Source organism: Cnephaeus nilssonii (genome assembly GCF_951640355.1).
Source record: "Cnephaeus nilssonii genome assembly, chromosome: 21".
Taxonomy (NCBI): Eukaryota; Metazoa; Chordata; class Mammalia; order Chiroptera; family Vespertilionidae; genus Cnephaeus; species Cnephaeus nilssonii.
In genome coordinates, this window is record NC_137092.1 from 14,243,007 (window position 1) to 14,263,512 (window position 20,506).

At 54.6% G+C, this 20,506-nt stretch overlaps 6 protein-coding genes across 6 annotated transcripts; 3 read left to right on the plus strand and 3 right to left on the minus strand.

Annotated features, from left to right (window-relative positions):
• Positions 1-674: 674 nt before the first annotated feature.
• Positions 675-1,176, minus strand: LOC307093287 (histone H3.2). Its single transcript, XM_079761262.1, has one exon. It carries the CDS (start codon positions 1,139-1,141, stop codon positions 731-733), a length of 411 nt encoding a protein of 136 aa, XP_079617388.1. The 5' UTR covers positions 1,142-1,176; the 3' UTR covers positions 675-730.
• Positions 1,177-2,154: 978 nt separating this feature from the next.
• Positions 2,155-2,679, minus strand: LOC307092842 (histone H2A type 2-A). The gene has a single exon (XM_079760338.1). The coding sequence runs from the start codon at positions 2,617-2,619 to the stop codon at positions 2,227-2,229; it is 393 nt and encodes a 130-aa protein (XP_079616464.1). The 5' UTR covers positions 2,620-2,679; the 3' UTR covers positions 2,155-2,226.
• Positions 2,680-2,932: 253 nt separating this feature from the next.
• On the plus strand, positions 2,933-4,464 carry LOC307092890 (histone H2B type 2-E). Its single transcript, XM_079760445.1, has one exon. It carries the CDS (start codon positions 2,982-2,984, stop codon positions 3,360-3,362), a length of 381 nt encoding a protein of 126 aa, XP_079616571.1. The 5' UTR covers positions 2,933-2,981; the 3' UTR covers positions 3,363-4,464.
• A 2,528-nt stretch (positions 4,465-6,992) lies between these two features.
• LOC307093531 (histone H2B type 2-E) lies at positions 6,993-7,749 on the minus strand. Its single transcript, XM_079761700.1, has one exon. It carries the CDS (start codon positions 7,701-7,703, stop codon positions 7,323-7,325), a length of 381 nt encoding a protein of 126 aa, XP_079617826.1. The 5' UTR covers positions 7,704-7,749; the 3' UTR covers positions 6,993-7,322.
• A 256-nt stretch (positions 7,750-8,005) lies between these two features.
• LOC307092958 (histone H2A type 2-A) lies at positions 8,006-8,525 on the plus strand. Its single transcript, XM_079760554.1, has one exon. The coding sequence runs from the start codon at positions 8,066-8,068 to the stop codon at positions 8,456-8,458; it is 393 nt and encodes a 130-aa protein (XP_079616680.1). The 5' UTR covers positions 8,006-8,065; the 3' UTR covers positions 8,459-8,525.
• A 983-nt stretch (positions 8,526-9,508) lies between these two features.
• LOC307093651 (histone H3.2) lies at positions 9,509-10,014 on the plus strand. Its single transcript, XM_079761907.1, has one exon. The coding sequence runs from the start codon at positions 9,544-9,546 to the stop codon at positions 9,952-9,954; it is 411 nt and encodes a 136-aa protein (XP_079618033.1). The 5' UTR covers positions 9,509-9,543; the 3' UTR covers positions 9,955-10,014.
• Positions 10,015-20,506: the final 10,492 nt, after the last annotated feature.

The window sequence follows — 20,506 nt, forward strand, 5'->3', positions numbered from 1 at the left end:
CATCTCGAGAGGCAAAGGGAGCTTTACCAAGAAGTTGGAGAAAGCACGTGTGAGCAGAGTAGCCGGACGCGGGTGTAAGGCTCCAGGGCCTCCTTGGCGGTGCGCGGGGAGCCTCGCTCTGCGGACCTGGGCTGGAAACGGCCCGTGGCACACCCAGCTCCCAAGTGGCCCACAGGTTGTGTCCACACACGCCACGGCCTCCCGTCCCCCCGGCTGGGGACTTGCTTAAGAAGCCCGGCCCCGCCCTCGGGACAGAAGGGCCGACGTTTTCCTCCCCAGGCCGAGGGCGTGCGGGACTCGGCTGCCGAGAGCCCCCCGGTGCGCTCTGGACCGTTGAGTGCTCCCGCGGGTGGGGGTGCCTACTTCGGGCCCTCGACTTTGTGCAAGAGACCGCCCGCGAGAGCCCCACCGGGTAGGACTGTGCGGACTGCCCGACAAGCGGAGGTGGGCGCCCCGGCCTCGCCCCATCGAGCAGCGGCTACCTCTAGGGACCACACTGCAAACTGGCCGAGTGACATCCCCGTAATGGCGGCCAGCAAGAGGGACCCAGGCCCGGGCGCCTACAGCTTTCCAGCCACCCTCGGTGTTGGGAGTCCCATGCCTCATCCGGCCCGGAACACGAGTCCCCGCCCCGAGGCCCAAGTGCTCCAGCTTCTCAGTGCAGATGTGGGTGGCTCTGAAAAGAGCCTTTGGATGCGATGGATGGAACCTGGAACCGAGCGCGCACTTCTTAGGCCCGCTCCCCGCGGATGCGGCGAGCCAGCTGGATGTCCTTGGGCATGATGGTGACGCGCTTGGCGTGGATGGCGCACAGGTTGGTGTCCTCGAACAGGCCCACCAGGTAGGCCTCGCTCGCCTCCTGCAGCGCCATCACGGCCGAGCTCTGGAAGCGCAGGTCCGTCTTGAAGTCCTGCGCGATCTCGCGCACCAGGCGCTGGAAGGGCAGCTTGCGGATCAGCAGCTCCGTGGACTTCTGGTAGCGCCGGATCTCGCGCAGGGCCACGGTGCCCGGGCGGTAGCGGTGCGGCTTCTTCACGCCGCCCGTGGCGGGCGCGCTCTTGCGGGCCGCCTTGGTGGCCAGCTGCTTGCGCGGAGCCTTGCCACCGGTCGACTTCCGGGCGGTCTGCTTCGTACGGGCCATGGCGATGCGAGACACGACCTGCACGACACAACGGCGGGAACGGTAGCGAGATCCCGGGCCGCCGCAGCCGCCTTTATAGCCACAGTCCTTTCCCGATTGGGCGGCACGGTAAAATTGAAAGTCCCGCGCCGGCTGCTCATTGGCTGTGATGTCACCCTCCCTGGCGTGCCCGATTGGCTGGGGCAGAATCTTCCCTGCCCCCACCCTGTCGCCTCCCTTTCTGCTCTCCGGCTTGCCAACAGCCTTTTCTACCTGGTTTTTCCTTTCTTTCAGGCCGAGTCCTTGTTCTTCTTTTTAAAATCTCAACTGTCAGGACGTCCCTCCGTACCGTAGCCCTTCACTCCCTAGGACACGCTATCCGCAATGCCCTCTTCCTTTCCACGCCCGAATCGAGCTTCAATCTTCCGTTTGTTCCGCCCCTCCCCCCACCCCCCCACGCCCCCACGCCCCCGGTGGCCCCTTCGTCAATCAGAAGGATCGCTTTTCCCGCCTTTAGGACCGGAAAATTGTCCGCCCCAGGCACAAGGCCCCGCCCCCGAAAGCCCTAACCTCCGCCGGGAAGGCGTCTTCTCGCTTCAAACACACACACACGTTAGGCCGAGGTCCAGGTTCGCCCCAGTCCCGAAAACGACCCGTCCTCCTACCGACCGGGGGTGGGGTGGGATGTGTCAGTGGATGGTCCCCTCCCTACCTGGCCTCAAGTGCTGGGCATAGGTCTCGGGGGTGAGGGAGCTTGCGCGCCGGGGGCCGCCTCAGAGGCGTTGTAACCGAGTCGCCGGTGGCGCTCGAGAGGCTCGTCTACGGCCCGACCCGTCCCATCCCGGCCAACCTAGGCAGCGAAGTGCTCGACATGTGGGCGGGGAGGGGCGGTTGGGAGCCCAGGGCAGGTCAAGTGGCTGGCACCGGCATCCTTGCGCAGGCGGGGGTGGGATTGGCACTTTCTACTGCGGACGTGGGGACGGAGGAGACTGGGTACGATAATAACAGCTCTTTTACTTGAAACAGTGGGTGGCTCTGAAAAGAGCCTTTGATTTCACAGGTGCCCCTCCGAAACGGGGAGCTGGGTGGGCGCCAGACGCACGGCCTCACTTGCCCTTTGCCTTGTGGTGGCTCTCCGTCTTCTTGGGGAGCAGCACGGCCTGGATGTTGGGCAAAACGCCTCCCTGGGCAATGGTGACCTTGCCCAGCAGCTTGTTCAGCTCCTCGTCGTTGCGGATGGCCAGCTGCAGGTGGCGAGGGATGATGCGCGTCTTCTTGTTGTCTCGGGCCGCGTTGCCCGCCAGCTCCAGGATCTCAGCGGTCAGGTACTCCAGCACCGCCGCCATGTAGACCGGCGCGCCGGCCCCCACCCGCTCGGCGTAGTTGCCTTTGCGCAGAAGACGGTGCACACGCCCCACAGGGAACTGGAGGCCAGCGCGGGACGAGCGGGACTTGGCCTTAGCGCGGGCCTTGCCTCCTTGTTTGCCACGACCAGACATGACGGCGACACGTACTGCGAGCGGCTCCCGACTGACGACCGAGGAAGTCGCCCTAAACGGCTCCCCTTCACCTTTTTATAGGCAGAACGGCGATTCTTCACCGAGCATTTTGATTGGCTAAAGCATAGCTTTGTCCTGATGGCCAATGGGAGATCGCAGGCAGAATACACTTATTTGCATAATCTCGCCCCCACCCAAAAACGAGCGCCACTGAAAGCCCGCCAATCACAACGCGGCGTACTCGGGACCTTAATTTGCATACAGCCTCTATAAGTACCGAGCCGCTTCCGGTAGCCCCGGTCCCGCTGTTGTCTTTGCGTGCCTGCTCTCTTTTTTTTTTTCTGCCGCTGGTGCTTCCCGCTATGCCTGAGCCGGCCAAGTCCGCGCCCGCGCCCAAGAAGGGCTCGAAGAAAGCGGTCACTAAGGCCCAGAAGAAGGATGGCAAGAAGCGCAAGCGCAGCCGCAAGGAGAGCTATTCCATCTACGTGTACAAGGTGCTCAAGCAGGTACACCCCGACACCGGCATCTCGTCCAAGGCCATGGGCATCATGAACTCCTTCGTCAACGACATCTTCGAGCGCATCGCCGGCGAGGCGTCGCGCCTGGCGCATTACAACAAGCGCTCCACCATCACCTCCCGGGAGATCCAGACGGCCGTGCGCCTGCTGCTGCCCGGCGAGCTGGCCAAGCACGCCGTGTCCGAGGGCACCAAGGCCGTCACCAAGTACACCAGCTCCAAGTGAGGCCCGCCCGGGACGCATGGACCCTCCCCTCCCCCCAAAGGCTCTTTTCAGAGCCACCTACCTTCTCCGCGAAAGAGCTTGCCACGTCTCTGATCCCCCCCCCCCCCCCCCCCCAGTTCAGCGCCCGCCAGAAGCCCTCTTGTTCACCATGGCGGCGTCTGGACGTCTCCGTGAAGCGCAGGCTTCTGTCTGAACCTCGTGGGCAACAGAGGGAGGGTCCGAGTGTGAGTCCTTTGTCAACCGACAGCTTGGTATCGCTGTCCTAAAAAGCAGCTACAGGCTGGCACGAGTTTGCTCTCCGCAGGCATACGTTTGGTCTTCAACAGAGGCCCCTACAGAAGGGAGGAGGTGGGAAGGGCCTGCGCAGGACTAAGTTCTATCAGGGTCCATCCCAGGACCACAGGCTCCCAGTGGGAGCTTCCAAACACGGTTCCTTCAGCGTTTCCCAACCCGCTGACCTCCAAGGTGGCCTCCAGAGGAAAGCTGCTGCTGCTGATCTGGGGAAAGCAAGGCGGTCTTTCCAAGCACTCTGTGTGCTCCCTCTGGGGTTGCCACCGTTCTCCCAAGATGCTTGGAGAGGCCCCCAGGCCAGCGGGCAGTGTTTCTGCTGTGGATCAAAAAGGGGCCACATGCTGACCTGACAAGGTCAGGGAAGGCCTGCATGGCGGTCTTGCAAACAAGAGACCTAAAGTCACTGTTAGGTCGAGGCAGGGGGGAAAGAACACAGCCATGCAAGCATCGGCAAGGTAGATGGTGACAAAGATAACTGGCGCCTTCCCAGACCCCTGCCCGAGGCAGGAATTCCACACCTCTCATGCCCTCCACCCTCCCCTCACTAAACAGCTGTATAAAGGAAGTACCTAAGCCCCCGTTTTGGCGCGAACTCCCCTGGCCCACTCTTGGACCGGTGAGTTTCGCCCGGGAGCGCAAGATTAAAACCTCCCCCTCCTTTCCATGGCCTGGACTCTGTCTTGTTTCCTGCGTCGCAAACCTTTCAGTCACCAGAGGATGGTCTGAAATTAAACTTTAAAAGCAGTGATGGTGGGTAGTCACATGCTAGGCTGGTATCTTCACTGACAAGGTCAAACTACCTTAACTGAGCCTCTCAGCATCTGTGATAATATGTCCTTGAAATGTCTGGGTAACTTGTAACTTCGTTCTTCCAGACCCCTTGGGGCACAACTCTACGTGCCTGTGCGCTGGGTCAGATAACACAAATTCTCACTGTTGTCAACTGGTAACTATCCTGCACCCACCAAAGTATGTATCATTTTACTTTAATCCAACCCCAGGGGTTTCCCTGCTTTGCTTTCTCCCGCCTCTCTAATCTATCACCAGTGGATTTTATGTAACCCACTCAAGTCCCCTCCTTTGTTGTTGTTTTTTTAAGTCCCCTCCTTTGATTGCAATGTATAAAAATAGATGAGAAACCACTATTGTCTGGAGCATTATCCCAATCCTTGAGATACTACTTCTGGCAATTGTTTGCTCAAACTCAAAATCCTTTGCAGGTTTGAATGTTTTTATGTTAACACTGTTCTTACAGATAACAGCTTGGTCCTCATCTCCCTGCTCCCAGATCCTAACCCTGGTGGCCTGGCTCATCTGCCTTCTGCATTTTTGTTTCCTGCTGTTTTGCAAAAAGAAACCCAGACAAGTGAGAGTCTCTCTCTCTCTCTCTCTCTCTCTATATATATATATATATATATATATATATATATATATATATATATATATATATATATAGTGTGACTCAGTGCATGAAATTCGTGCACATTAAAAGGGGATTAATTGGAGGAAATAATTTAATATTGCTATTTGCCCTTTCTCTATAATAGAAGTATCAGAGATGAAAGAAAATTAGTTGTCAGGGCCAGCCTGACAGGTTGAACCGGGCTGAGGTAGGGAGGTGGGATTTGAGAAAAGACAGGACAGCAGGATTGGGAGGAGTCTGCAGGTAGTCATCGACCAACTGCACCTCTGCAAGCCGTCGAGCTACTGCAGCTAGCTTTATTAACCGCGTAATGCCCTTTATACATAAGACACTAAGCAGGGGATCAATCAAGAGGAAAACATTCTTTGTTCTAAAATCACTACTGGAGGAATAAGTTGAAGGACAAGTTCTTGTTACAATAAATCTCACTAATTGGATACATATTTCTTGGTAAGCCATGAAAGTAGCTCTTATCCTACTGATAGCAGTCATGTAAACAAACCTGGGAAAGCTTTGTAGGTAGGGGCTGCTCTCATTATTCTGATTAACTGCCATCCAAACAGGCCTGCGAAATCTGTGTGGGGGTAAGGGACTGAGCCTTGCTAGTCCCTTCAGGTGCAAGGACCTCGTCAACTTACACCCTGTCTCCAACAATTAGTAAAATGTATATGATAACCTTCCTCCTGTCAGAGTCTGGGGCACACCATGGGACCCAGAGTCAACTCCCCGCCCACCCACATGCACCTCAAAATCTTCTGAGACCCAGACCCGGCTGCCCTCCCCCACATTGGGCTAGATCCAGACCCGGCCAGTCCCACCCTTGTCAAGCCCTGCCAGGCAGTGGGCGTAGCCTCAGGTCCCCTGGCCCGGTGCCAGGACAGGGGGCATTGCCTGAGGTCCCCCAGCCCAGACCAGGGCAGGGAGTGTGCCCAGGAGGGCGGAGAAGCGTGTAGCCTCAGGTCCCTGCTGATTGCTGGTTAAGGCTCCTTATGGGAACATGGGTTCAGCTGTGAGTGCAGCCTTCTTTGTTACGGAGTGATGGTCAATTAGCATCACTAATTTATCAGCATCACTAATTTATTAGATAGAATATATATATATATATAATCTCATATTTTGAATCTTTGTCTGTAACAAAGAACTTTATTTGAAAAAACAACACCATCCAAAACATTTCTCTCTTCCCTGGAACAATCCATTCTCTCTGAAAATACCAAAACAGGGGCACTAAAAATTAGTAATACACAGGAAAGGGGGATCATTTTGCTGAGAACCACAACATATTTTTCACTCTTTTTTGTTGCTGTTAATCTTCACCCGAGGATAGTTATCCATTGATTTTATAGAGAGTGGACATTAGGGGTAAGAGACACACACATGCGTATGAGACACACCCATTGGTGCCTCCTCCCTGACCAGGGCGGGGGACCAAGCCTGCAATGGAGGTACATGCCCGTGACCTGAATTGAGCCCAGGACCCTTCAATCCGTAGGCCCAACCTCTATGCACTGAGCCAAACCTGCTAGGGCTGTTTCACTCTTTTATCATGAAAAAGCTTACCTGTTTGCGGGAGATCACACATTACCTACAAGTCTGAATATCGCTGTACTTTCGAGTCTGCTAAACTCATTCGAGGAAACGGTACTTATGTGATTACACTAGCCTAGGGATACCCAGTAACATTTTCTTAGACATTAGGCTATTCTGCCTTTTGAAGTGTGAGGTTGAAATTAAAATTGTGTAAGGTACTTTAACTTAAATACTGGACTAAAGCGAAGCTACTCCTAGGGAAACAACCAAACACCTGCAGTGATTACAAATGGCTCCGAAAGGACACATCACCAACAGGAGGGTTAGACTTTAGAAATCTAATCCTTACCCCCTAACTCAAAAACTCATTTAATGTACGTACAGGGAAATTTGATATTTAAATGGAACAATTACAATGAGAGCAAACTCGTGCCAGCCTGTAGCTGCTTTTTAGGACAGCGATACCAAGCTGTCGGTTGACAAAGGACTCACACTCGGACCCTCCCTCTGTTGCCCACGAGGTTCAGACAGAAGCCTGCGCTTCACGGAGACGTCCAGACGCCGCCATGGTGAACAAGAGGGCTTCTGGCGGGCGCTGAACTGGGGGGGGGGGGGGGGGGGGATCAGAGACGTGGCAAGCTCTTTCGCGGAGAAGGTAGGTGGCTCTGAAAAGAGCCTTTGGGGGGAGGGGAGGGTCCATGCGTCCCGGGCGGGCCTCACTTGGAGCTGGTGTACTTGGTGACGGCCTTGGTGCCCTCGGACACGGCGTGCTTGGCCAGCTCGCCGGGCAGCAGCAGGCGCACGGCCGTCTGGATCTCCCGGGAGGTGATGGTGGAGCGCTTGTTGTAATGCGCCAGGCGCGACGCCTCGCCGGCGATGCGCTCGAAGATGTCGTTGACGAAGGAGTTCATGATGCCCATGGCCTTGGACGAGATGCCGGTGTCGGGGTGTACCTGCTTGAGCACCTTGTACACGTAGATGGAATAGCTCTCCTTGCGGCTGCGCTTGCGCTTCTTGCCATCCTTCTTCTGGGCCTTAGTGACCGCTTTCTTCGAGCCCTTCTTGGGCGCGGGCGCGGACTTGGCCGGCTCAGGCATAGCGGGAAGCACCAGCGGCAGAAAAAAAAAAAGAGAGCAGGCACGCAAAGACAACAGCGGGACCGGGGCTACCGGAAGCGGCTCGGTACTTATAGAGGCTGTATGCAAATTAAGGTCCCGAGTACGCCGCGTTGTGATTGGCGGGCTTTCAGTGGCGCTCGTTTTTGGGTGGGGGCGAGATTATGCAAATAAGTGTATTCTGCCTGCGATCTCCCATTGGCCATCAGGACAAAGCTATGCTTTAGCCAATCAAAATGCTCGGTGAAGAATCGCCGTTCTGCCTATAAAAAGGTGAAGGGGAGCCGTTTAGGGCGACTTCCTCGGTCGTCAGTCGGGAGCCGCTCGCAGTACGTGTCGCCGTCATGTCTGGTCGTGGCAAACAAGGAGGCAAGGCCCGCGCTAAGGCCAAGTCCCGCTCGTCCCGCGCTGGCCTCCAGTTCCCTGTGGGGCGTGTGCACCGTCTTCTGCGCAAAGGCAACTACGCCGAGCGGGTGGGGGCCGGCGCGCCGGTCTACATGGCGGCGGTGCTGGAGTACCTGACCGCTGAGATCCTGGAGCTGGCGGGCAACGCGGCCCGAGACAACAAGAAGACGCGCATCATCCCTCGCCACCTGCAGCTGGCCATCCGCAACGACGAGGAGCTGAACAAGCTGCTGGGCAAGGTCACCATTGCCCAGGGAGGCGTTTTGCCCAACATCCAGGCCGTGCTGCTCCCCAAGAAGACGGAGAGCCACCACAAGGCAAAGGGCAAGTGAGGCCGTGCGTCTGGCGCCCACCCAGCTCCCCGTTTCGGAGGGGCACCTGTGAAATCAAAGGCTCTTTTCAGAGCCACCCACTGTTTCAAGTAAAAGAGCTGTTATTATCGTACCCAGTCTCCTCCGTCCCCACGTCCGCAGTAGAAAGTGCCAATCCCACCCCCGCCTGCGCAAGGATGCCGGTGCCAGCCACTTGACCTGCCCTGGGCTCCCAACCGCCCCTCCCCGCCCACATGTCGAGCACTTCGCTGCCTAGGTTGGCCGGGATGGGACGGGTCGGGCCGTAGACGAGCCTCTCGAGCGCCACCGGCGACTCGGTTACAACGCCTCTGAGGCGGCCCCCGGCGCGCAAGCTCCCTCACCCCCGAGACCTATGCCCAGCACTTGAGGCCAGGTAGGGAGGGGACCATCCACTGACACATCCCACCCCACCCCCGGTCGGTAGGAGGACGGGTCGTTTTCGGGACTGGGGCGAACCTGGACCTCGGCCTAACGTGTGTGTGTGTTTGAAGCGAGAAGACGCCTTCCCGGCGGAGGTTAGGGCTTTCGGGGGCGGGGCCTTGTGCCTGGGGCGGACAATTTTCCGGTCCTAAAGGCGGGAAAAGCGATCCTTCTGATTGACGAAGGGGCCACCGGGGGCGTGGGGGCGTGGGGGGGTGGGGGGAGGGGCGGAACAAACGGAAGATTGAAGCTCGATTCGGGCGTGGAAAGGAAGAGGGCATTGCGGATAGCGTGTCCTAGGGAGTGAAGGGCTACGGTACGGAGGGACGTCCTGACAGTTGAGATTTTAAAAAGAAGAACAAGGACTCGGCCTGAAAGAAAGGAAAAACCAGGTAGAAAAGGCTGTTGGCAAGCCGGAGAGCAGAAAGGGAGGCGACAGGGTGGGGGCAGGGAAGATTCTGCCCCAGCCAATCGGGCACGCCAGGGAGGGTGACATCACAGCCAATGAGCAGCCGGCGCGGGACTTTCAATTTTACCGTGCCGCCCAATCGGGAAAGGACTGTGGCTATAAAGGCGGCTGCGGCGGCCCGGGATCTCGCTACCGTTCCCGCCGTTGTGTCGTGCAGGTCGTGTCTCGCATCGCCATGGCCCGTACGAAGCAGACCGCCCGGAAGTCGACCGGTGGCAAGGCTCCGCGCAAGCAGCTGGCCACCAAGGCGGCCCGCAAGAGCGCGCCCGCCACGGGCGGCGTGAAGAAGCCGCACCGCTACCGCCCGGGCACCGTGGCCCTGCGCGAGATCCGGCGCTACCAGAAGTCCACGGAGCTGCTGATCCGCAAGCTGCCCTTCCAGCGCCTGGTGCGCGAGATCGCGCAGGACTTCAAGACGGACCTGCGCTTCCAGAGCTCGGCCGTGATGGCGCTGCAGGAGGCGAGCGAGGCCTACCTGGTGGGCCTGTTCGAGGACACCAACCTGTGCGCCATCCACGCCAAGCGCGTCACCATCATGCCCAAGGACATCCAGCTGGCTCGCCGCATCCGCGGGGAGCGGGCCTAAGAAGTGCGCGCTCGGTTCCAGGTTCCATCCATCGCATCCAAAGGCTCTTTTCAGAGCCACCCACATCTGCACTGAGAAGCTGGAGCACTTGGGCCTCGGGGCGGGGACTCGTGTTCCGGGCCGGATGAGGCATGGGACTCCCAACACCGAGGGTGGCTGGAAAGCTGTAGGCGCCCGGGCCTGGGTCCCTCTTGCTGGCCGCCATTACGGGGATGTCACTCGGCCAGTTTGCAGTGTGGTCCCTAGAGGTAGCCGCTGCTCGATGGGGCGAGGCCGGGGCGCCCACCTCCGCTTGTCGGGCAGTCCGCACAGTCCTACCCGGTGGGGCTCTCGCGGGCGGTCTCTTGCACAAAGTCGAGGGCCCGAAGTAGGCACCCCCACCCGCGGGAGCACTCAACGGTCCAGAGCGCACCGGGGGGCTCTCGGCAGCCGAGTCCCGCACGCCCTCGGCCTGGGGAGGAAAACGTCGGCCCTTCTGTCCCGAGGGCGGGGCCGGGCTTCTTAAGCAAGTCCCCAGCCGGGGGGACGGGAGGCCGTGGCGTGTGTGGACACAACCTGTGGGCCACTTGGGAGCTGGGTGTGCCACGGGCCGTTTCCAGCCCAGGTCCGCAGAGCGAGGCTCCCCGCGCACCGCCAAGGAGGCCCTGGAGCCTTACACCCGCGTCCGGCTACTCTGCTCACACGTGCTTTCTCCAACTTCTTGGTAAAGCTCCCTTTGCCTCTCGAGATGTGTCAGAAAAGGGGGGAGAGCAGTGAAAGGGCTAGGGCTAGGGCTAGGGCTAGGGCTAGGGCTAGGGCTAGGGCTAGGGCTGGGGCTGGGGCTGGGGCTGGGGCTGGGGCCGGGGCTGGGGCTGGGGGGCTGGGGCTGGGGCCCTCCTGTTTCTGGATCACGGCAATTTCCAGAGCACGCCTCTGGCTCTCGGCCCAGTCCCTCATTCCCAGGGTAGGTAGGTAGGTAGGTAGGGAGGTAGGGAGGACTCAGTGCAGGCTGGGTCTCCTTTACTCTGGAGTTGCTAGTGACTCCAGAGGTGTGCGGGTTGGGGGTGGCACAACCTCAAGGCAAACCTTGCGGGGACTAGGCAGACGCTGGGCTTTCTGAGATACAGTCTGAGGCTCTCGGGTGAGTGACTTACTTGCCCAGGCTCGGGTCCGGGAGCCCCAAGTAGCTGAGATGCTCCCGTCAGCAATCTGTCCTCTCCATAGCCTCTGCCTGACCTGACCCCAAGAGGGGCGCTGCTTTCACCTAACAGCCTCCCCGGCCTCCTACCCCCCCACCCCTCCCACCTACAGGAAGCCTCCCTGGCTTTGTGCTCCTGTCACAGTCGAGTCCGACGCCTACGCCACCCTCACAGCAGTCTTTCAAATCTATTATTGCTTTGGGAGACCGGCACAAACTCGAGTTCATTGATAACATACAAGAGAACCATAAAACCTGTAGGTTTTAACTTTTGATCGTCTCTGTACTTAAATCACTTCCCTCCCCGCAGGTGGGAGCTCCAGGACAATGAAGGACAAGGTAAGTATTTGTGCTCTTCCTCTGATCATTAGCTTCCACGTGGCTTAGCTTGGCTGCAGGAAAAGTCTACCCTGCACCTGGGACTTGACCAAGTGAAAACATGTACGTCTGCCTTCAGACCGCGTTCTGCCTCGGCCTCGCAGGGGCTGGTGCCTGTGCCGGCGTAGGAGCTGTCGTGGCCCCGTGGACTCGGCCTTGGCTTCCCTGGCGGGGGGCTTGGCCTTTGGGTTCACGCCCTCTCCCGGTCGTCGCCCCGACCCTTCTCCAGGTCCCCGGTTCTCGGCCTTCTGTTCTCCTCTCTCCCCACCGGGCCCATCAGTACCCTGGGCTCACCCCTGCTGGCCTTCGTCTTTCCCACCCGCCACTCAGGTGAGATCCTGGATTCCCCGCCTTCCACACCTCTGCCTCGGAGAGGTCCTCCCTAATCCGCACCTCCTGCTCACACCCCTGTCCTGACTGAGCGCTACACCAATAGCTTCCTGACTGCCTCGCGCCCAGGTCCTTCCGGGTGGGTAATAGCTAATTTCCAAAGCTGCCTCATCTTGCCCCCCGCCCCCCCACCCCGGGCTTGAAACACACCTTCAGCTCCCCACCCAGGGCCCCGGCCCCCAAGCTAGCGGTTCAGGGCAGAAGCTCCTTCCTCGTGGCCTTTGTCCAAGTCTCAGCAGTCAACAAATGTTATCAAATCTACTTCCTGTCTCCATCCCTCCCTGGTCCCTGCCTTAACTGATGCCTTCACCAGCTCTGAGTATTCACGCTAGACTCTGCCCTGACACTCAGCTTCCACTCCGTGTGAGAGGGATCTTGTCTCCAAGTGCATTCTTTGAGCCTGTCACTCTCACGCTTAAAAACGTCCCACCTCCGTCTCCTTCCCAATCCCCTTCGGAATGAAGTCCACCTTCTTTTGCGCCGATCAGAGCACTGCGGACAGTCGGGGATTGAATCCCGGTCTTGCCCAGACAATAGAACAGGCAGGTTGTCTCCCAGGAAACGAATCTCTGGGGGCCTCACTCTTCCCCACTTCCCTTTTTCATGTCCCGCGTGGTTCAGGGTTCGGGTTCTAAAGGAGGCCACACACAAATGAAAGAGACTAGAAAAGCATGAATTTGGGAGAATTGGGGCCAGGCGGGAGCCCACCTCTAGGGGGAGGGCTACACCCCGCTCTGGCCTTGCTGTCCCTTTTATTGTTATGGGATACACCCATGGCCTTTAGGCAGGCAATTCCAATAATAGCCAATCAGCAGGCATTTACATAAGACTAACAAGTGGAGGCTGCTTCCTGCTACCAATGTCTCCACTAAACAATGAGTGGTTAGCTCCGTCTGACCTTTCAGAGCATTTCAGGTTGACCAGCCTTCCGGATTCCCTGTCCACATCTCTCAATTAGTGGGAAAATGATCGGTTTCTGGCATATCACACCCCCCCCCCCCCAAACCCACCCCCGTTTCTTTTCTTTAAAAAATTTTGCACCTGCAGACCAGAAATAAACATATAAGAACAAAAATGTTTTGAGTCCCAATTTCAATGTCCAACAGTTCCCAGCCCCGGTTTCAATGTCAAACAGTTCCTTATGTGTACATGTCAGCAATGATATCTGGATGGTGGACAAATGGTGGTGATGCAGGTCCGAACCTCTCCGGTTTGGTCCTGGGCAACCTGCAGCGATGGCACAGCTGCTGACTGCTAACATGGCAAGGCGTCGTCAGCGTCTTCCATCTCTGGACTGTTTCTCCTCTTGTCTTCGTGGTTGGAGTAGTCCTGTCCATTCCTCTGTTGCAGGAATCCACATGGTCTTGGGAGTTGTTTTCTGAAAATAGACAAACATTCTCGACCAAAAGTTAATAAAGGAAAATTTTACTTGGGATCCTTTTTATTTTTGCCCAAACGATTTTCCTTTGGCTTATTTTGACACCATGTGTGTTTTTCATGGGTGTCTTGCTGTTTGCATTACAAATGAAAATTAATTTTCAAAGTAAAACATTTCTAGATGTCATTTACTTTCAGGATATTTTTCCTTACATAATATTACTCCACTATTCCCCCCACCCTTTTTTTTTATTTAATTATTAGGAGGCTTTTGGAAAACTTTTATAATGCAGTCTTGATAACATTACATTTTAATTTTTTGCACAAAAATAGGACTGCTTTAGGTTCATTGCATGTTAAGGAATTTTACCATGAGATGCACTACCAATAGATACTTTAGTTAATACTTTAGGAACAGCTTTTTGTCCGGTACAATTAAATTCTCTTGAATATTCACTTATTTCAATTAGCCAATTAAATTATTCTGAAAACTTGACTATTTTACTGTCAAATTTAATACTCTAACAATCTTAGTTTACCCTGTAAATATTACTGGAAAGGATTATTGGCATCCTTGAGAAAGCCCTGGGCATTCCTGGATTTAGATATAGGGCAGCTGCCATCGGCCAACTCTGTTGCCTGGGTCCCGATCTGACCTGGGAGCTGGGCCAAGTCTCTGTTGCCTGGGTCCCGATCTGAGCTGGGCATGGGGAGCGCGAAGCAGCCATGGGGCAGGAGACCTCCCTCAGAGGGGGCGAGTGTTCAAGCCCCTACAATGTTGGGGGGGTGAGGGTCTGTGCCCCACCTCTGTTGATCCCCAAGTACTCTCCTGATGGCCCCTCTGCGACTGTGCCTGTCTTAGGTTGTTCCTCCCCTGAGGAATCTTACCCGTCTCTGGCTAACCAGCCATCCTCCGGGGCCAAGCAGGGTGATGTGAGGTTCACTTCCGTCTCCTTGGTAGCCTATGCCCCTATGGCCTCCATGCCCAGCACCTGCCTTGGGATCCCCTGGCCTGCTGGCGGGGCCCCGGCACTCATCACAGATCTCGGGGAACCCAGGTTTCTTCTCCAGGGAGGGCCCAGCTCACGCCATTGGGCGAGAGACAGATCCACGGGACCAGCCACCACGAGGCTTCAACCTCGGCAGGAACAGAGAGCTCAGGCAACAGCTGTGGGCAACTGGATTGTGAGAAGAGGGACCCTCTTGGCAAAAAGGGCAAGAGGGGCCAATATAGAATGCTCAGGTGCCTTCCCAGGGGGCCCTCCACACAGTGGAAGGGATTAATTCCTTTCATGTGATTTTAAAATGCTGCCAGACATTCAAAGAATTAGTTTGTACGTTTGTTTGGGATAATTGTACAATATGCTGTTGTAAAATATCAAAAATTACAATGACATTGTAGAATGATATCATGTAAGGATATCCTTTGCTCTGGGCCATGGCAATTCCCTTTCAAACTGGCTGCCAGTTTCTTTTTGTATAGACAAGGTCTTAGTTACGTTTTCTGCACCTCTCCCAGGGGCAAGTAGTGATAGTCCCCTCCTCTGGTGTCCACGCAAGCCAGAAACCTCTCTTTAATCTTACACACAAAGGAGCGGAGGTTTGATTTTGTCATACAAAAGGGGAGAAGCTGGGTGGAGACCCCTGTGTAATTATACTTCCTTGCCCCACACCCATGTTCCTCCTGGATGACCAACGTGTTTGGTATTATTGGTGACTACATTAGGCGGGGGATCCGCCCACGTAAGGGGTCTTACCCATGAAGGGTCAGGAACACAAGTCCAAAATACTTCCCCATTTGCCCCAGGTAATGTTACCGTACAGCTGATTACTGCTAGCAGGGCAAGACGGACGTTCTCCGGTGTCTGTACCATTCTCTGGTGTCTGTACGTATTCTTTACCATGCCCCAGGTGGTCTCCGGGCTGTTTGTTGTCCTGTTGTCTGGCTCGACCTCCTCCTGCTCATCTTCAGTGGATTGCTTGGAGTCGCTGCTCTTGTGGCTCCAGGTCCAAGGTCCTCGTTAGTCTGGCTAGTTTCTCCCTTGGACCCCTGTTGCAGTTTAATATTTCTAGCAAGTATCCATAAGGGTCTGGAAAAATTCTCTGGAAATATACAAGCATACCCCTCTGCCAAAGGTTAATAATGGATCGGGTCCCTTCCGTAAACCAGATTCGGGATCTTTCCACTTAACTAGACCATTTTCTTTTGTTTTATTCTGACACCAATGTAGCTCCCCATAGTTGTCGTTCCATCAGCATCACAAGTGAAAAAATTTAAAGTAATTAAGGCTTGATGCAGCCTACCCCCGCAGGTGATTTCCCCATCATCCCCCCTTTTTGTTTTTCAAGTTGGGATTTTAGCCGCTGATGCTGCTGTTCAATAATGGCCTGTCCTTGGGAATTATATGGCATTCCTGTGATGTGCTCAATTTTCCACCTTTTACAAAAATCCTGGAAATGACAGCTTGGGTAAGCAGGCCCATTATCACTTTTAATAATTTTTGGAACTCCCATGATGGCAAAAGCAGCTAGGCAATGATTAATAGCCTGTTTTGCCGTTTCTCCTGTAGATGCAGTAGCCCATAGGACTTTTGAAAAGGTGTCTACAGTGACATGTAATGCCCCAAGGCGTCCAAAGGAAGTATAATGCAGTTACATCCATTTGCCAGATAAGGTCTCTTAGCAAACCTCTAGGGTTGACTCCTGTGTTAGGCCCTTGAGGCAGATGTAACGGGCAAGTGGGACATTCCTTCATAATCTGTTTTGCCTGTTGTCCAGTGAATGAGAATTGTTTAGACAGCATTTTGGCATGCTGATGTAAAAGCTGAGGAGATTCTAAGGCTCCTTTTAATAAAGCAACCAATTGATCAGCCTGTGCATTTCCTTCTGTGAAAGGACCAGGTAAGACACATAAAGAGGATATTGTCTCTGTTGTACAAGGACTATTGGAAGGCTCTATGTGACCAGCTTATTTGTTCTTGTATTAATTCATGAATAGGATTGAATTTCTCCTTGGTTAATGGCCACTGATCCACCCAGACAGGTCTATCATCTTCCCATTGGATAGGATCAGCATGAGGGTGAGGAGACTGAGCAGTGACCGATCCTAAAAAGGTTGATATCTGAGTTATTAACTGTCCTTTGTCGGTAACAATACATGAAAACATCCTGGCCCCATCAGTTGACTGCAATTCCAGAGATGATGTAGGGCTGAAACCATCCTGTCTGTCCTTCCTCATCTTGCCACCTTAACACTGCGGCACTACGTTGTTTGTCATCAGGAATCCCCCCCTCCCCCGCCCCCAGCTGAGCCCATAGCTTCTGCCCTGGACCAACTTGGAGGCCAGAATTCTTTGCGGATAACACGAACATCCGCTCCACTGCCCACTAGACCCCTGAATTGTTTTCCCTCTAGTCTTAAATTCATCATAGGACGGGTTTTACTAATTTCATGTATCCAATAGATGTCCCAGCTTCCAAATCCTTGCATTCCTCTTTTCCTATTTATAGCCTCACCTTGCTGAACAGAAGGTACAAGTAGTATCTGAGCAATTCTTTGTCCTGGAGTAATTTGCATAACATGATTACATTCTACTATAACTTTAATTTCTCCTTCATAATTTGAATATCAATGACTCCAGGCAGAACAGTTAGTCCACTTAAGAGTGTTTCCACTCCTCCCTAAATTTAATCCTAAAGGTCCCCAAATTCCTGTAGGAATAGCTTGCCGAGCAATATCGACGGTCAAAGTGACCGCTATAGCGCTGTTAAGATCCAGGTCTGCGCTTCCTGGAGTTGCTCGGATGAGGGCATCCGCCGTGGGCCTTGCAGGGCAGATCTCCCCTATTGACGTCGGGGCTGGGGGGCGCCCCTCTGGCCGTTTCCCGGCCGGTGACCATGCCCTCTATCTGGATCTAGCGGCTGCCCGTTTCTATGAAACTTCGATCTACACTGATTGGCCCAATGGTTCCCTTTCTGACATCTAGGACAGATCGAATCTGGAGGCTGCGCGTTTACGCCTCTCCCTAGAGCGCTGCCTTGTGTCCTTCTCGGCTGCCTACATTCCTTTCGGAAATGTCCTGCTCTTCCACACTTGTAACACCTCTTATCCCCCACATCCTGACTATTTCTTCTCAGAGGCGTCAGCCATTTCTTACAGTCAGCATTGGCGTTTTCATAAGCTAAATGCCGAATTAAAATGTCTCCTGCTGTCTCGTGTTGAACCTGTCGTCTCACTGCCCGAGTGAGACGAGCCACAAAATCAGAAAATGACTCTGTAGGCCCCTGCATACATTTGCTAAAAGATCCCTCGGGGTCCCCTTTTGCTGGTAAGGCCCGCCAAGCTTTCCTTCCACAAAGTCTAATCTGCTCATACGCCTGGTGCACGTAACGTAGCTGATTTCGCACATCCATATACTGTCCCAGTCATGCCAGCATTTCGTAAGTTATTTGAGCGTTCGGCCCTCCGTTTGCGCGGGCTTGCTCTTCACATTTCTCCAAATATTCTCCCTTCCACAGTAAATAATCTCCTCCGTCCAGAGTTGCACGAGCCAGAGAATACCAATCAGAAGGAGCTAAGAAAGCCTCAGAAATGTTATTCATAATCTCTCCTGTAAAAGGAGCCGTTGGACCGTTTTCAAAAACGCTTTCTCGCAAAGCTTTTATCATCTCAAAATCCATTCTTCCATGGGGCCTTATTATCGGATTTGGGAGCTGGGGGTCAGCTACTGGTGTCCCAGGAAAAGCCGGCCTTTCTTCCCCCGACATGTCCTTCCTTCCTTCCCTGATGGCCCTCTGGATGGACGCCTCTACCGGCGGCGCATTAGGTGTTTCAGGGTTGGGACCTGGAGGTGGAGGGGGCCCGAAAGGCCGCTCCTCCGGTTTTTCTTCCCGCTCCTCTCGAGGAGGGGAGGGGACCAGGGGAGCAGGCTCCTCCTCAGCCTCTCTACAAGGCCCTGGCGAACGCAATATTGTGTTCCCCATGGAGAAACAGTTAATTCAGGTAAGATTTTTCCTGTTGCTGACCTTTTTTTTTTTTTCCTTTTTCAAATTTTGACCACCTTTTTGCCAAACATTCGAGATCTAATGTACCTTCTTCAGGAAACGGAGGGTTATGTCCTATAACATCAAACAAAAACTAGAAAAGAATGCCTTCTGACACTTTTAATTCTTAAGCATACAAACCAAAAAGTGTATAATAGAACTTACTTTATAACCTAATTCTGCCCCATTAGCCTGGCTGAAAAAGACGTCCCCACCCTACTTACAGATCAGATCCGGTTTCTGCAGCTGGTCCTGGGGGTGAATTTCCCTCACCTTTTTCGGTGATCTTTTCCACACCTTTTCTGGGTGTATTTTCCCCTTCCTTCGCTCTAGGCGAAAATATCATCCCCTCCCGATGTCCCTGTTCGAAGGCGCCAGATGTGGAACCCCTTTCCACGTCCCACGTGGTTCAGGGTTCGGGTTCTGGAGGAGGCCGCACACAAATGAAAGACTAGAAAAGTATTAATTTGGGAATGTGGGGGCAGGCGGAAGCCCAAGAGGGGACTACACCCCCTCTGGCCTTGCTATCCCTTTTATTACGACTATGGGTTACACCCAGCGCCATTAGGCAGGAAATTCCATAATCGCCAATCGGCAAGAATTTACATAAGAATAACAGGTGGAGGCTGCTTCCCCCACCAAGGTCTCCATTAAACAAAGAGAGATTAGCTCCGTCCTTTCAGAGCAATTATGGTTGACCAGCCTTCGGATTCCCTGTCCACATCTCTCTACTGTGAGGACAATGGGCGGCTTCCGGCAATCTGGGGAGGAACAGGTTTTTATACCCCAAAGATGTCACATTCGGCCGTGCCGAGAATTTTCGGGGGTGTTGGTAGAGGCTTGGGTAGGATCTGGGGCTGAGAGGGAAGTACACACAGAAAGGCAGGAAGAGGAGGAAGGAGGGCACCGAAGAAAAGGGGGGGAGGGTGACAGACCTCTAGGGTCCTCGCTGCTGTAAAGGGGTGCGGGGTGGGAGGGAGACAGCCTGGTTAAGGCTGGAGGCTCCTTCTGGTTAGCGCCAGGGCTCCTGACCCCTGACCCCTAGCCAGGAAACGGTCCCAGAGAAAAGACTGGGCTCTCCATATCCTCATGTGTAAAGCAGGATCCTCATTGCACTCACTTCAAGATCGCTGTGAGGATGAAAAGAGAGTACAGCCTGCCCCGCCCCCCCCCCCCCCCCCCCCCCCGCCACCTGCCACCCCCCCACACACGGGGCTTAGAGCAGAGCCTTACATTCCGTCACAAATCTATTAATAACATCAGCATCCTTGACGTCAGTGCCAACTACCATCAAGTCGTTAGATAAATACTAAATTGGTAAACCGTTTCCACCACACGACCAGCTTCCAGGCTGCGCGGCCTGGGCAGTAAAATACCCGGGTTCCTAGGTGGCCTGTGGCTCCGGTTTCCATCACCTCCTCTCATTCAGCTTCACAGGAACCCTGGGAGGGAAGGAGAGCTTTTCTTTATTCCTGGTGAATGCCTGAAGGAACCAAACCTGGGGAGGAAGGGAGACACCTGGGAATGTGTGCCCACCCGGTGGGGGATGGATGGGGGTGGGGGATGGATGGGACGTGAGCCTGGGCCGGCCGGCCTTGTGTCTTGCTTTGCATTCCATTAAAAAAACAACACATAATATTTGCCTATAGAGGTACAGCATCACTATATACTGACAGTAGCTCTCGTTCCTGACTCCAAACGACAGCAAGATACCATTTTATACCACCTACCGCACGTCCACGCACACACACTAACGACTGAAACAAGGCGCACAAAAGGGTTTCTTTTCCACTTGGGATATTCTCAACTTCGGGTTTTCTGTCATTCATTGAAGTTCTCCGCTCCCACGTTCAAAACTGATCTTACCACCTTGCTCAGGCGCCAGGACCGGCGGCTCAGAACCACCCCCAGGGAAAACTACGAAAACACAGGACGGGTAAACCGCCAAATGTGTTTTAGAATGGCACCCGGGATCTAATCCTGTATGTCCTTTCCTTCATTTTTCAATGGCTGTGCATTGGATCGGATCGGATCGGATTTTGCGAGTGCACCGTCCAACCTGAGCAGGGCCGAGCCGCCTGGCCCTCTGGCGATGCACAAGTGGGAAGGGAAGCCCAAAAAGGACGACGAAGCTCACAACGACCAAGTGGCAGAACTGGCATCTCAGGACCGCACATCGGGGGCTGC